General features: G+C 42.8%; 2 protein-coding genes across 3 annotated transcripts in view; one reads left to right on the top strand and one right to left on the bottom strand.

Annotated features, from left to right (window-relative positions):
• entr1 (endosome associated trafficking regulator 1) overlaps window positions 1-8,158 on the bottom strand; it is a 9,142-nt gene extending 984 nt beyond the window's left edge. The window contains exons 1-9 of one of the 2 annotated variants that reach the window (XM_062416914.1): window positions 8,019-8,158; window positions 6,220-6,377; window positions 6,075-6,146; window positions 2,302-2,357; window positions 1,927-2,065; window positions 982-1,055; window positions 743-887; window positions 514-576; window positions 277-416 (exon numbers count right to left, since the gene is read on the bottom strand). In XM_062416914.1, coding sequence (XP_062272898.1) covers window positions 277-416; window positions 514-576; window positions 743-887; window positions 982-1,055; window positions 1,927-2,065; window positions 2,302-2,357; window positions 6,075-6,146; window positions 6,220-6,377; window positions 8,019-8,046 — 875 coding nt within the window. In that variant the 5' untranslated portion in view covers window positions 8,047-8,158. The remainder of the gene's footprint in view (window positions 1-276; window positions 417-513; window positions 577-742; window positions 888-981; window positions 1,056-1,926; window positions 2,066-2,301; window positions 2,358-6,074; window positions 6,147-6,219; window positions 6,378-8,018) is intronic. The other variant, XM_062416915.1, reaches the window with a different exon arrangement.
• An 81-nt stretch (window positions 8,159-8,239) lies between these two features.
• chek2 (checkpoint kinase 2) lies at window positions 8,240-16,416 on the top strand. The gene is made up of 14 exons (XM_062416895.1): window positions 8,240-8,306; window positions 9,961-10,330; window positions 10,840-10,964; window positions 11,607-11,739; window positions 11,897-11,987; window positions 12,089-12,185; window positions 12,295-12,348; window positions 12,660-12,724; window positions 13,962-14,061; window positions 14,191-14,277; window positions 14,584-14,747; window positions 15,106-15,221; window positions 15,627-15,712; window positions 16,063-16,416. The coding sequence occupies exons 2-14, from the start codon at window positions 9,970-9,972 to the stop codon at window positions 16,243-16,245; spliced, it is 1,662 nt and encodes a 553-aa protein (XP_062272879.1). The 5' UTR covers window positions 8,240-8,306; window positions 9,961-9,969; the 3' UTR covers window positions 16,246-16,416.
• The last annotated feature ends 110 nt before the right edge of the window (window positions 16,417-16,526 follow it).

The following is a 16,526-nucleotide window of genomic DNA, read 5'->3' as shown; positions in this document are numbered from 1 at the left end:
CAGCAGGATGTGTGATGTCACTAGCTCAGCAGGATGTGTGATGTCACTAGCTCAGCAAGATGTGTGATGTCACTAGCTCATGATGTCACTAGCTCAGCAGGATGTGTGATGTCACCAGCTCAGCAGGATCTGTGATGTCATTAGCTCAGCAGAATGTGTGATGTCACTAGCTCAGCAGGATGTGTGATGTCACTAGCTCAGCAGGATGTGTGATGTCACTAGCTCAGCAGGATGTGTGATGTCACTAGCTCAGCCTGTAACCATGGCGACACTAACCGGATGGAGGAGTGGGCTAACGTTAGCGTCTTCGTCAGGTACTCTGAGGCCATCTGAGCGTTTTGTCTCATCGTCATGACGACCTGAGAATCAGCTGACTTCAGACTGTCGTTCTCCTTCTGCAGCGAATCCACCTGAGCCTGAAATCAATAATCAATCAATAACCAATGATGTGATCAGGTCTGAGGCTCCGCCCCCGGTCTGCAGATGAGAGCTTCTGATTGGTCGGATTCTCACCTGCAGTGTCTGCAGCTCCAGTTTCAGTTTGGAGACGCTGCTCTCTGCTCGCACCGCCCGCTTCTATATAAATATAAATATAATATATAATATATTATATAATAATAATATTACATTAATATATAACATTAATGTGTTATGTCTATGTGTGTGTGTATAATGTGTGTGTATAATGTGTGTGTATATGTGTGTGTGTATAATGTGTGTATAGTATATATATGTGTGTGACCGTCATCAGGCCCAGGTTCTGCTCCACAGAGTGAACCATGCTCTCCAGGTCCTGCGCCTCCTTCTCCTCCTGGCGCCTCCTCTGCTGCGCCTCCTTCTCCTCCTGGCGCCTCCTCTGCTGCAGCTCCTCCGACAGCGCCGCCACCCTGACGGAGCATTCAATGCAAACTTTATTAGCAATCTGCTGAGTCAGCGTAAACGTCTGCTGTCAATAAAGTTTGAATTGAATGGAAGTGGTACCTGCGCTCATTGACCTCTGACCTCTGCTGGAGATCAACGAGGGACGACCTCAGAGACACGTTCTCCTGCTGCAGCTGCAACACACACATATACACATTATACACACATATATACACACACATACACATTATACACACACATTACGTGTGTATGCACCAAGCGGGGAGTTCCAGTCCTCTGAAATGAGGCCAACCAGGAAGTAACTTAAAACTGCATTCTATCAAAAGGCCACCAGGGGGCGACCGTTTTGGTGTCAAAAGGACTTCCGTCTCTATACAAGTCAATGGAGAATTCACCAACTTCTCACTTGATTTCTAACCTCAGTAAACGTTTTCAAAATGTGTTTATGGTCTCAATCGCTAGTTTAAAGCCTTCTTCAATGCAGTATGATGTTCATTTGGGACATTTTGGCCTCCCTGATTTTATATGTGACGATAAAGCAGGGTATGCATTAGGGCGTGGCTACGTGGTGATTGACAGGTTGATTGGTTCACAGGTTCAGGAGGGCGCCTCATGCTCCTCCTGATGCCCATATAAGTAGAATCCCTGTTTTTATTTTTCCCAGCATGCACCTGAAATTTTCAAGATGGCGCTGCTCAGATCCGATACTATTGGCCTCCGAGCAGCAGTCCACAAACCAATGGGTGACGTCACGGATGTTACGTCCATTATATATACAGTCTATGGTATATATATGTGTGTCTGTTACTGTGTGTATCTGTGTGTGTGTGTGTGTGTGTGTGTGTGTGTGTGTGTGTGTGTGTGTGTATGTGAGAGTGTGTGTGTGTATGTATGTGAGAGTGTGTATGTGAGTGTGTGTGTATGTGTGTGAGTGTGTGTGTATGTGTGTGTGAGTGTGTGTATGTGTGTATGTGTGTGTGTGTGTGTGTGTGTGTGTGTGTGTGTATGTATGTGAGTGTGTGTGTATGTGTGTATGTGTGTTACCTGTTGCAGGAGGCCCTTCCTCCTGCTGCTGATTGGTTCTGTGATGGACGTTTCATCGTCTCCTTCGTAGTTGTCTCCTGTCAGCTGATCTTCAGTCAGCTGATCTTCAGTCAGCTGATCTTCAGGTCTGGATGAGAATCTGTTCAGACGAAGCATGACATCATCATCATCATCATCATCAAGGAGGATGTGGGGCTGCAGAGGAAGACCAGATCCTCTGTTTGACCCTCGACCCCCAAAACTAACTAACAAGGTCATGTGATCCTGACTGATGACATCACAGATACGTATTTATTGATCAGTTTTGATTTGGTCATTAAGCTCCACCTCCAGCAGCAGAGAAACCAACCAATCAGCACGCAGCAGATAACTCACCTGGTCTCCTCCTCTTCACCTGGCAGGAAGCTCCGCCCCCACGCCTCCTCACCCTCCTGTTGATTGGACAGAGAGACTGTCAGTGATGATGATGATGTCAGTGATGATGTCAGTGATGATGATGTCAGTGATGTCAGTGATGATGATGTCAGTGATGTCAGTGATGATGATGTCAGTGATGATGATGTCAGTGATAATGTCGGTGATGATGTCTGTGATGATGTCTGTGATGATGTCGGTGATGATGAAGTCAGTGATGATGACGTCAGGGATGTTGTCAGTGATGGTGATGTCAGTGATGATGTTGTCAGTGATGATGTCAGTGATGATGATTTCAGTGATGATGTCAGTGATGATGATGTCAGTGATGAGAATGTCAGTGATGTTGTTGTAAGTGATGATGTCAGTGATGATGATGTCAGTGGTGATGTCAGTGATGATGTTGTCAGTGATGATGACGTCAGTGATGATGATGTCAGTGATGATGTTGTCAGTGATGATGACGTCAGTGATGATGATGTCAGTGATGATGATGTCAGTGATGATGTTGTCAGTGATGATGATGTCAGTGATGATGATGTCAGTGATGATGATGTCAGTGATGATGACGTCAGTGATGTTGTCAGTGATGGTGATGTCAGTGATGATGTTGTCAGGGATGTTGTCAGTGATGGTGATGTCAGTGATGATGACGTCAGTGATGTTGTCAGTGATGGTGATGTCAGTGATGATGTTGTCAGTGATGATGATTTCAGTGATGATGTCAGTGATGATGATGTCAGTGATGAGAATGTCAGTGATGTTGTTGTAAGTGATGATGTCAGTGATGATGATGTCAGTGGTGATGTCAGTGATGATGTTGTCAGTGATGATGACGTCAGTGATGATGATGTCAGTGATGATGATGTCAGTGATGATGTTGTCAGTGATGATGATGTCAGTGATGATGATGTCAGTGATGATGATGTCAGTGATGATGTTGTCAGTGATGATGATGTCAGTGATGATGATGTCAGTGATGATGACGTCAGTGATGTTGTCAGTGATGATGATGTCAGTGATGATGTTGTCAGTGATGATGATGTCAGTGATGATGATGTCAGTGATGATGACGTCAGTGATGATGTCAGTGATGATGTCAGTGATGATGTTTTCAGTGATGATGTCAGTGATGATGATGTCAGTGGTGTTAATGTCAGTGATGATGTCAGTGATGATGTCAGTGATGATGATGTCAGTGGTGATGTTGTCAGTGGTGATGTCAGTGATGATGATGTCAGTGATGTTGTTGTCAGTGATGATGTCAGTGATGATGTTGTCAGTGATGATGATGTCAGTGATGATGTCAATGATGATGTTGTCAGTGGTGATGTCAGTGATGATGATGTCAGTGATGATGTTGTCAGTGATGTTGTCAGTGATGATGTTGTCAGTGATGATGTCAGTGATGATGTTGTCAGTGATGATGATGTCAGTGATGATGATGTCAGTGATGTTGTTGTCAGTGATGATGTTGTCAGTGATGTTGTCAGTGATGTTGTCAGTGATGATGATGTCAGTGATGATGTTGTCAGTGATGTTGTCAGTGATGTTGTCAGTGATGATGATGTCAGTGATGATGTTGTCAGTGATGATGTCAGTGATGATGTTGTCAGTGATGATGTCAGTGATGATGTTGTCAGTGATGATGATGTCAGTGATGATGTTGTCAGTGATGATGTTGTCAGTGGTGATGTTGTCAGTGGTGATGTCAGTGATGATGATGTCAGTGATGTTGTTGTCAGTGATGATGTCAGTGATGATGTTGTCAGTGATGATGATGTCAGTGATGATGTCAATGATGATGTTGTCAGTGGTGATGTCAGTGATGATGATGTCAGTGATGATGTTGTCAGTGATGTTGTCAGTGATGTTGTCAGTGATGATGTTGTCAGTAATGATGTCAGTGATGATGATGTCAGTGGTGATGTTGTCAGTGGTGATGTCAGTGATGATGATGTCAGTGATGTTGTTGTCAGTGATGATGTCAGTGATGATGTTGTCAGTGATGATGATGTCAGTGATGATGTCAATGATGTTGTCAGTGGTGATGTCAGTGATGATGATGTCAGTGATGATGTTGTCAGTGATGATGTTGTCAGTGATGATGATGTCAGTGATGATGTCAATGATGTTGTCAGTGGTGATGTCAGTGATGATGATGTCAGTGATGATGTTGTCAGTGATGATGTCAGTGATGTTGTCAGTGATGATGTTTTCAGTGATGATGTCAGTGATGATGTCAGTGGTGATGTCAGTGATGATGATGTCAGTGATGTTGTCAGTGATGATGTCAGAGATGATGATGTCAGTGATGATGTCAGTGATGATGTCAATGATGATGTTGTCAGTGGTGATGTCAGTGATGATGATGTCAGTGATGATGTTGTCAGTGATGTTGTCAGTGATGTTGTCAGTGATGTTGTCAGTGATGATGATGTCAGTGGTGATGTCAGTGATGATGATGTCAGTGATGTTGTTGTCAGTGATGATGTCAGTGATGATGTTGTCAGTGATGATGATGTCAGTGATGATGTCAATGATGATGTTGTCAGTGGTGATGTCAGTGATGATGATGTCAGTGATGATGTTGTCAGTGATGTTGTCAGTGATGTTGTCAGTGATGATGATGTCAGTGATGATGTTGTCAGTGATGATGTCAGTGATGTTGTCAGTGATGATGTTTTCAGTGATGATGTTTTCAGTGATGATGTCAGTGATGATGTCAGTGGTGATGTCAGTGATGATGATGTCAGTGATGTTGTCAGTGATGATGTCAGAGATGATGATGTCAGTGATGATGTCAGTGATGTTGTCAGTGATGATGTCAGAGATGATGATGTCAGTGATGTTGTTGTCAGTGATGATGTTGTCAGTGATGTTGTCAGTGATGTTGTCAGTGATGATGATGTCAGTGATGATGTTGTCAGTGATGTTGTCAGTGATGTTGTCAGTGATGATGATGTCAGTGATGATGTTGTCAGTGATGTTGTCAGTGATGTTGTCAGTGATGATGATGTCAGTGATGATGTTGTCAGTGATGATGTCAGTGATGTTGTCAGTGATGATGTTTTCAGTGATGATGTCAGTGATGATGTCAGTGGTGATGTCAGAGATGATGATGTCAGTGATGATGTCAGTGATGTTGTCAGTGATGATGATGTCAGTGATGATGTTGTCAGTGATGTTGTCAGTGATGATGTCAGAGATGATGATGTCAGTGATGATGTCAGTGATGTTGTCAGTGATGATGTCAGAGATGATGATGTCAGTGATGTTGTCAGTGATGATGATGTCAGTGATGATGTTGTCAGTGATGATGTCAGTGATGTTGTCAGTGATGATGTTGTCAGTGATGATGTCAGTGATGATGTCAGTGATGATGTCAGTGATGTTGTCAGTGATGATGTCAGAGATGATGATGTCAGTGATGATGATGTCAGTGATGATAAAGTCAGTGATGATGATGTCAGTGATGATGATGTCAGTGATGTCAGTAGTGGTGATGTCAGTGATTATGATGTCAGTGATTTCAGTAGTGGTGATGTCAGTGATGATGATGTCAGTGATGATGATGTCAGTGATGATAATGTCAGTGATGATGATGTCAGTGATGTCAGTAGTGGTGATGTCAGTGATTATGATGTCAGTGATGATGTCAGTGATGATGATGTCAGTGATGATAATGTCAGTGATGATGATGTCAGTGATGTCAGTGATTATGATGATGTCACTACCTGGCAAAGTGAGGGTTCAGGGAAGAAACAGCTGCTGTGCTCAGGGTCAAAGGTCAGAGAGCTGCCGACCTGCAGAGAGAACAAACATCATCAACTTCTGCTGCTGCTGCTGTTACTGCTGCAGACGCTGGAGGCTCCGTACCTTCCTGTAAGTCTCCTCCTGGTCCTGGTCCTGGTCCTGGTCCTGGTCCTGGTCCTGGTCCTGGTCCTGGTCCTCGTCCTCGTCCTCTTCCTGGTTCTTCCAGCGTAGGAACTCTCTGAAGGAGAACGGGTTCATCTCCTCTGCCTGCACCTCCTCATCTGAGGAACCAATCACACCATCGTCATCATATATAGATATTATATATATAACTTATATATTAGAGGATTATGGTAAAAATGTCTAAGTGGTGTAACCATAAAAACTTTGTACCAAATAATTCAACTTGCTTAAAAACAGTAAATTGTCAATAAAACAACATATCAACTAGTTTGGCATGATCTTACATTATAACTTTTATATTAAATAAAGGTAATGGAATACAATTGTTCTAAATATTACATTTACTCTGGTAACCATGGAGATCAGGAACCATTTACATGTTTTAATTGAAGTCATTATTAGTATAAGTCCACTTAAATACACTGTAGGTGATAAAATATGTAATATGTATCATTCTTTTGTGGTTACACCATTTGACATTTTCAGGAGCATTCAGTCTTACTTTTGGTAAAAAAAATGGTGCAAATGTCATTTCAAATGATATAAAACCAACAAAAATACTAAATGTACATTTTAACAAACCTGATGCTGCTTTTAAATCTAGTTTAACTGATTTATGAATTCATCATCTTACCAACAACTAAGCTCCGCTGCATTTATCTTTTTATTATATGCAAACTGTGTAAGTTATAATGTTTAATATAACATGTGAACATGCAGGTCGACTAAACTAAATAACCAAATATGGGTACGAACATTTCAGAGAGTAGAGGCAGATATGAGGCTGCTTCGTGTCCCAGATTATAAAATCTACTAATTCTGAACGATTTGACACGATGAATATTAAAATGAACCTTTTTCCTTTTTCTTCTGATTTAACGCAAACATCTCAGAGTAACTGATATAATGATCATTTATCTCTCTGAACTGATTCACATCTACACACCTTCCCCAACTCTCCGATCCTCCTCCGCCAACCAGCTCTTTGCTCCATCTGCCAATTTAACTACCATCATGGGGTCCAGACCCTTCAGCCGATCTGCCCCCCCGCCTCAGGAACTCTCTCCCACCAGATATTCACACTTCTGACTCTGTTTCCACCTTTAAATCCCTGAAAACGCTCCTATAGAGCAGCATACTCTGTCTCACACTAACTATGCATCACGTTCTGGTTTATTTATTGTACTGATGCTTTATAGTCACATTCATATTTATTCTTTATGTTTGCACTAAAATGTACCTGATTTATATTGTTTGATGTTGTTGTGTTTTATGTGCCTTGTAAGGCGCCTTTAAATAAAATGCATTATTATTATTATTATTATTATTTATATAGTGTTTTGGATTCATGTGTTAATACTTAATAATTAAGTCAGAAAGTTTCCCACATTATCCTGATTCACCCTGTTTATCTGTAATCAGCTGCATTTATACATTTATACATAATATATGTATACATCATCCCAGCTTGGGATCAATAAAGTATATCTATCTATCAGCCTGAGCTTCACAACAGCTGTTTAACTTCATGTGAAAGATGTTATTGATCAGGTAAAGTTTTTATTCTTCTCAGTTTTTGACTCAACCAAAACAAAAAGGGTCTAAAAGATGACGTCACCCACCTAATGAGGTTCAACGTGAACACAATCAATAATCGATACGATCAATAAACATGATGAGATCAGTCTGCGCGGCTTCACATCGATCACTGATCGTCGATCATCGATCACTGAACTCACCGTCTGCGATGATCAGCTGTTTGGCCATGGTGACGTCACGCAGGCGCTCGGTCAGACAGCTGATTATTGATTATTGATCACTCTGATCATCTTCACTCTCCGCTGCTCAAACCAACCCGGAAATACAACCGACGGGCAGCTGCCTCCTCACGTGACCCTCTCTGCTCACTCCTCATTGGCTGGGACGGGCTCGTGTTTCCTGCTGATCCTGGCGGGTAAATTTCCTCCACGTGTCCGGTTTGGTTTCGGTCCCGGTGTGTCTGGTGCTGCAGAGGTCCGACTGATCCGGTGAGTGGCTCCGGTCCCGGTACCGTTACTGACAGGCAGCTCGGCTCGGCTGGGCTTAGTGTCACATGATTGACAGCTCAAAGAAGTCCAATTAAAACTCCTGTGATTGATCAGCTGTGAAGCTCTGACTGTAACTCTGTCAGAGAATCACACTGAACATTAAAATGAGTTAAGTTAGAAAGATAGAAAGTTTATTATCAGTGTGAGTAAAGTTATGAGTCAACATGTTGATCTGCTGCTGGACACACAGAGAAGAGAAGAGAAGAGAAGAGAAGAGAGGAGAAGAGAAGAGAGGACATAACTAAACACACTCTGAGTTAACAGACAACAGCACCAGTCATAAAACACTAAAAGGGAATAAACACAATAAATAAATATAAGATGTTGTCATAAAGAAGAAGCCTGCTGTTAACACTCAGCTGTGTGTTGAGTGTTTAGGTCTGTGTACAGATGTTTGGGTTAGTGATGTAAACAGGAAGTAAACAGTGGTCTGATGTGAATCTGTAGATAATCTGAGTTAAAGATAAAACGTAAACAAGCTCCATGTGTTACTCTGTTGTTAAATAAGCAAAATAATGTAAAATGAGTCCGTTTTTATTCATTCCTCCATCAGCAAAACAGTTCATTCATATTTATACATTTCAACAATCTACTAATATAATTTGTGAGAGTTTAAACACAGCCGGTGAACAGCTGATCAACTCTGTCCATCACCACAGAGACACGGTCAGACTGCTTCACCAGGTAAACTGCAGAAGTTCTTCTGGATAACACTAAACTTCTTTGTGTTCATGATGTAAAACTGGTTCCTGATGACAGCTTGATGACCTGAGGACCGGTTCAGAGTTAAACCGGTTCAGAGTTAAACCGGTTCAGAGTTAAACCGGTTCAGAGTTAAACCGGTTCAGAGTTAAACCGGTTCAGTGTTAAACCGGTTCAGAGTTAAACCGGTTCAGTGTTAAACCGGTTCAGTGTTAAACCGGTTCGGCGTTTCCAGAGATGAATGAAGTTGATTTCATTATTTCTATTAAACTTGAAACCTAATGAAAATAATAACTAAAGTAATATAAGATAAGTCATGAGTGAGGACATTGAGACGAGCTGCTACACGTCGTCATGGTAACCAATAATCAAAATATAGCATTCATTCATTCTAATAACAATCTGATTTGATCTAGTGGAGATTTTCCACTGTACAGTTCTAGCTCTATTCGACTCGGTTTGGTACCAGGAACCTTTTCCATTACTGTAGTTCCTCCTCAACATGAGCGGGGTCGTCATAGCAACGCGACACAAACACATAAACAATGGAGGCGATGGTGTACTTGCTGCTGTATGAGGCTTTCTGTCTCACACAAAGCAAGAGAAGAGAAACAAATCTCTGTAACGCTGTTGTTGGTATTTAAAAATGCCGGGTTTGATTCTTGTGTGGGACGTCTCATGACTCTTCCAGTGACTCTCTGACCAATCAGTGGCCGACAGTCTGTTGACGTCACATTTAGTATCGGCTCGGCTCGCTTGGAACCTCGGCAGAGCAGATACTAAAAAAGCAGCAGGTACCAGGTACTATCCCTGATGGAGACGCAGAAAAAACGAGTCGAGTCGAGTAGAGCTAGAACTGTATAATGGAAAAGCTCCATAATGTGTTCTGCAGAGCTGGACCATGTCTGAAGAGCTGTCTAATGAGGAGGGGCAGCACCAGTCCACCCAGTCTCCATCCCAGGCCAAGTCCACCCTGTCTCCATCCCAGGCCAAGTCCACCCTGTCTCCATCCCAGGCCCAGTCCACTCAGTCTTCATCCCAGGCCCAGTCCACCCTGTCTCCATCCCAGGCCCAGTCCACCCAGTCCCAGCCTGGTTCCAGTTCTTCCAGTGGGCCGACGTCCAGCAGCCAGTCGTCCAGCGGCTCGGGGACGCTGAGCAGTGTGGACACCATCCCCGTCACCCTGCCGTCCGTCCCTGAGGAGCCTGAACCACAACCATGGGGCCGCCTGCTGCCCATGGCCCAAGGCTTCAGAGCCCACAGTGAGTTTATTTATAGCTGCTAATGCTAATGCTAACATTAATGTCCACAAAAACCATATCAATAAAACTAAATACAAAGACAAGACAGTAGAGTTGTATACAGGACTAGAACACATACAGACACATGTTCCAATACTACAACTAGTCCCAAAGACTTCATCCAGACCATCGTCCTGTCTCTCAGAGCTGACCCCAACTAGGCTGCTTAAGGAAGTCTTTCCCTCAGTTAGCACTTCTTTATTAGATATGATCTGTCTTTAGTATCAGGATATGTACCACAGTCCTTTTAAGGTAGTTGTAATTAAACCACTTCTTAAAAAGCCTACTCTTGATTCAGAGGTTCTAGTCAACAATAGACCGATATCTAACCTCTATATCTAACCTCTATATCTAACCTCTATATCTAACCTCTATATGTAACCTAATCAGCTGTGTGACTGTCTACATAGTAATAGTTCATTTGAGGATTTTCAGTCTGCATTTAGAGCTCATTGTTTTTGTGTTTCCAGACTGCGTAGAGGACGAGTACCTGTTTGGACGGGATTCCAAGTGTGACTATGTTCTGGATGATCCTAATGAACCCGGATCCAAACGATTCAGAATCTACAGCAAGAAGCACTTCAGGATCTACAAAGTGAGTGTGAAAGTATCTGCAGATCAATGAGTTCAGTACACTGAACACTGTAACGCAGTACAACCAGGCGGGGAGTTCCGGTCCTCTGAAATGAGGCCAACGAGGAAGTAACTTAAAACTGCATTCTATCAAAAGGCCACCAGGGGGCGACCGTTTTGGTGTCAAAAGGACTTCCGTCTCTATACAAGTCAATGGAGAATTCACCAACTTCTCACTTGATTTCTAACCTCAGTAAACGTTTTCAAAATGTGTTTATGGTCTCAATCGCTAGTTTAAAGCCTTCTTCAATGCAGTATGATGTTCATTTGGGACATTTTGGCCTCCCTGATTTTATATGTGACGATAAAGCAGGGTATGCATTAGGGCGTGGCTACGTGGTGATTGACAGGTTGATTGGTTCACAGGTTCAGGAGGGTGCCTCATGCTCCTCCTGATGCCCATATAAGTAGAATCCCTGTTTTTATTTTTCCCAGCATGCACCTGAAATGTTCACGATGGCGCTGCTCAGATCCGATACTATTGGCCTCCGAGCAGCAGTCCACAAACCAATGGGTGACGTCACGGATGTTACGTCCATTATATATACAGTCTATGGGTGCAACGTAGTATTGATTAATAATCCTAATGATGTCTGTCTCTCAGGAGAACAGTCAGGTGTTTGTGGAGGACTACAGTAACAACGGCACATTTGTTGAGGGTCAGCTGGTCGGGCAGAAGAGGAAATTTCCTCTGTTCAACAACGCAGTGCTGGCTCTGTCCGAACAACGCAACAAAGGTAACGCACACACACACACACACACACCTGTAACACACACACCTGTAACTCACACACACACACACCTGTAACACACACACACACACACCTGTAACACACACACCTGTAACACACACACACACACACACACACCTGTAACACCGCTGTGTCTCCTCAGTGTTCGTGTTCATTGACCTGATGTCAGGTGACCAGTCGGCTCTACCGGAAGAACTTCGGGACAAATATTTTGTGACTCAGCGAATCGGAACGTGAGTCATTTAAACTGCTGTGATGTCACTTCCTGTCTCCCTGTTTACTGTGTGTGTGTGTGTGTATTTGATGTATCTGTGTGTGTGTGTGTGTGTTACAGAGGAGTGTGTGGGGAGGTGCGGATGGCCTTCAACAAGTCCACCTGTCAGGAGTTTGCAGTAAAAATCATCAACAAGAAGAATTTTCGGTCTGAAGGGGTGAGTGAGTCGTCTGCTCTCTGATTGGCTGAGATCAAACATGGTGTCTGAGAGTGTGGGCCAATGGCAGGCTGGCAGGTGATCATGTGACGTTTTTATCCAAACACAGACGGCTATAAAAAACGCACAAACGGAGATTGAAATCCTGAAAAGAATCAATCACGTGAGTCACACCTGTCTAACATCTGTCTAACATCTGTCTTACTAACATCTGTCTCACTAACATCTGTCCCACTAACATCTGTCTAACATCTGTCCCACTAACATCTGTCTAACATCTGTCTAACATCTGTCCCACTAACATCTGTCTAATATCTGTCTAACATCTGTCTCACTAACATCTGTGTAACATCTGTCCCACTAACATCTGTCCCACTAACATCTGTCTAACATCTGTCTAACATCTGTCTAACATCTGTCCCACTAACATCTGTCTAACATCTGTCTAACATCTGTCTCCTGTGGTCTCTGCAGCCGTGTCTCATAAAGACGGAGGACTTCTATCAGACAGACGACAGTTACTACATCGTGTTGGAGCTGTGAGTCTAAGTTTGTCTCCATCTTTAAAATCCAGTTTGAACCAGCAGTCAGGTTTCCATAGACACGGGTCATCGTATGAATAACTTTAGTTTAAATTTAAAGGGTTAAAATGATAAAATAAACGTATGAATAACTTCACACATTCTTTTTTTGTGGACCCAGCATCAAATTTCTGCTTTTAATCCATTTAGAGAGAATATATTAGAGGATTATGGCAAAAATGTCTAAGTGGTGTAACCATAAAAACTTTGTACCAAATAATTCAACTTGCTTAAAAACAGTAAATTGTCAATAAAACACCATATCAACTAGTTTGGCATGATCTTACATTATAACTTTATATTAAATAAAGGTAATGGAATACAATTGTTCTACATATTACATTTACTCTGGTTACCATGGAGACCCTAACCCATGATCTTACATTATAACTTTATATTAAATAAAGGTAATGGAATACAATTGTTCTACATATTACATTTACTCTGGTTACCATGGAGACCAGGAACCATTTACATGTTTTAACCCCACGAGTCAAGGAAGGGAGGAAGAGGAAAGGAGGAAGGAAGGGAGGATGAAGGAAGGAAAGAGGAAGGGAGGAAGGAAGAAGGAAGGAAAGGAGATAGGAAGGAGGAAAGGAAAGAAGGAAAGGAATGTTGGGTCTCTTTAAATGAAACCTGAAGAGTTCGGTTTAGACCTGCTCTATGTGGAAAGTGCCTTGAGATGACTTTGTTGTGATTTGGCGCTTTATAAATAAAGATTGATTGATTGATACGTAAGTACCAACATTACAGCAGTGGATGGAGTCAACTACTAGTCAACATTAATGCTTAGCTTCAGATCAACTTTAAATCCATGTTTACACAGAAGGAGGACTGTAGGTTTAGTCCTCCATCACTTCCATTGTAAACATGATGAAGGGATCTTCTAATGGTCAGTATGAACAGGAGGAATCATTACAGTAAACATGATGAAGGGATCTTCTAATGGTCAGTATGAACAGGAGGAATCATTACAGTAAACATGATGAAGGGATCCTCTAATGGTCAGTATGAACAGGAGGAATCATTACAGTAAACATGATGAAGGGATCTTCTAATGGTCAGTATGAACAGGAGGAATCATTACAGTAAACATGATGAAGGGATCTTCTAATGGTCAGTATGAACAGGAGGAATCATTACAGTAAACATGATGAAGGGATCTAATCTTTATCCTTTAACCTCTGTCTCTCAGGATGAAGGGGGGGGAACTCTTCCAGAGGATAAAGTCTCAGCAGCAGCTTCAGGAGTCCGTCACCAAGCTGTACTTCTACCAGATGCTGCGAGCCGTCCAGGTGAGCCACAGCTGCTGTTGCTATGGTAACAGGTGCACACACACACACAGGTAGACTGCATGTAACTTTGTGTTATAGTGTGTGTGTGTGTGTGTGTGTGTGTGTGTGTGTGTGTGTGTGTGTGTGTAGTACCTCCACAGTAACGGGATCATCCACAGAGATCTGAAACCAGAGAACGTCCTGCTGGCCTCTCAGGATGACATCTGTCTCATCAAGGTACACACATACACATATACACACACACACATACACATATATATACACGCACACACACACACACACACACACACATACACATATATATACACGCACACACACACACATATATACACACACTCAGAGGGTTCATGTGAACTCTTGGTTTCCTCCCACTTGTGTTTTCAGCATCATCATGACAGGTAGACTGTATGTAACTCTGTGTGTGTGTGTGTGTGTGTGTGTGTGTGTGTGTGTGTGTGTGTGTGTGTGTGTGTGTGTGTGTGTGTGTGTGTGTGTGTGTGTGTGTGTGTGTGTGTGTGTCAGCTGACAGACTTTAACCAGTCCAGGATCTTGGAGGAAGCCGCTCTGATGAGGACTCTGTGTGGGACTCCTCTTTATCTCGCTCCTGAAGTTTTTACTCACGCTACGACGACCGGCTACAGTTTAGCTGTAGATGCCTGGAGCCTCGGGGTGCTGCTGTTTGTCTGGTTGGTCTGACCTGTCTGTCTCTCCACCTGTCTGTCTCTCACCTGTCTGTCTCTCCACCTGTCTGTCTCTCCATCTGTCTGTCTCTACCTGTCTGTCTCTCTACCTGTCTGTCTCTACCTGTCTGTCTCTCACCTGTCTGTCTCTACACCTGTCTGTCTCTACCTGTCTGTCTCTCCACCTGTCTGTCTCTACCTGTCTGTCTCTCTACCTGTCTGTCTCTACCTGTCTGTCTCTACCTGTCTGTCTCTCTACCTGTCTGTCTCTACCTGTCTGTCTGTCTCTTTACCTGTCTGTTAACCTGTCTGTCTCTCTACCTGTCTGTTAACCTGTCTCTCTCTCTACCTGTCTCTCTCTCAGTCTGGGTGGTTATCCTCCGTTTCATGAGGATTTTGGTCATCAGTCTATCAGAGATCAGATCGTCCGAGGAGAATTCACCATGGTTCAGTCCAAGTGGAAAAACGTCTCTGACCAAGGTACTACTACTGCAATACTACTGTAGTACTACTGCAATACTACTGTAGTACTACTACTGCAATACTACTGCAATACTACTGTAGTACTACTACTGCAATACTACTGTAGTACTACTGTAATACTACTGTAGTACTACTGTAATACTACTGTAGTACTACTACTGCAGTACTACTACTGCAATACTACTGTAGTACTACTACTGCAATACTACTGTAGTACTACTACTGCAATACTACTGCAATACTACTGTAATACTACTGCAATACTACTGTAATACTACTGCAGTACTACTACTGCAATACTACTGCAGTACTACTATTGCAGTACTACTGTATTTTGTCCACCCCTCCTCTGTGTGAACAGCTGGATGTTGAGGTGTTTCTGTTATTTTGTCCACCCTGTAGCTAAGGACGTGGTTCGGAGGCTGCTGGTGGTTGATCCCTGTCAGAGGATGACTGTGGAGGAAGCTCTGCAGCACACCTGGCTACAGGTAACACTGTGATGTCACAGTGATGTCATCACCTAAACCTATTAATCAAGACCACTCCTTATCAGTAAACACATCTCCGGGCAGTTAGACGGGTCTCGGGGCAATTAGACGGGTCTCGGGGCAGTTAGACGGGTCTCGGGGCAGTTAGACGGGTCTTGGGGCAGTAATTTCACTCTAAACTTTATGTTAAAATAAGTTTTTCTGATCAGAGATTGTTTACACCGTGGAGAGACTTCACTCTGCTGGGTTCACCAGAGACCATGATGTCACCATGATGTCACCGACACACACACCCTGTTTCATTGTGTGTGTCTCTGTGTGAATGTGTGTGTGTGTGTGTGTGTGTGTAGGATGATGACATGTTGAACACAGCTCACAGGCTCATGCACCCTGATGCTGCTGATGCTGCTGTTGCCGTGGCAGCGGAGGCGGAGCCCGCGGCGACCTCGAGGAGGAAACGAGGGCGAGGTGATGAAGATGATGATGAAGACCACCCAGCCAAACGGAGACTAACCCCGCCCTGTACCTCGTAACAGACGACCAATCAGAAGCAGCCATGTCATATCTACTGAAACACTGTAAATAAAGTTTATACTGTCTTTCTAATAAAGTTTTTTATTGTCTAATTTTATCACGCTGTGAATGAATTATTATTATTATAAATATTATTATTATTATTATTAACATTTTAATAAGTGTTCATGAAGGAATGAAAATAAATCAATAAATAATTAAAATAGAATTTATTTTCTCATTACAAAGGAATATTTCATATTTTCATATCTGAAGATGAAACCTGTCGTCATGTGACCTC

Source organism: Scomber scombrus, chromosome 4 (genome assembly GCF_963691925.1).
Source record: "Scomber scombrus chromosome 4, fScoSco1.1, whole genome shotgun sequence".
In the NCBI taxonomy this organism is placed as follows: Eukaryota; Metazoa; Chordata; class Actinopteri; order Scombriformes; family Scombridae; genus Scomber; species Scomber scombrus.
Note: the sequence above shows the minus strand (reverse complement) of the source record. Positions and strands in the feature narration are given on the sequence as shown.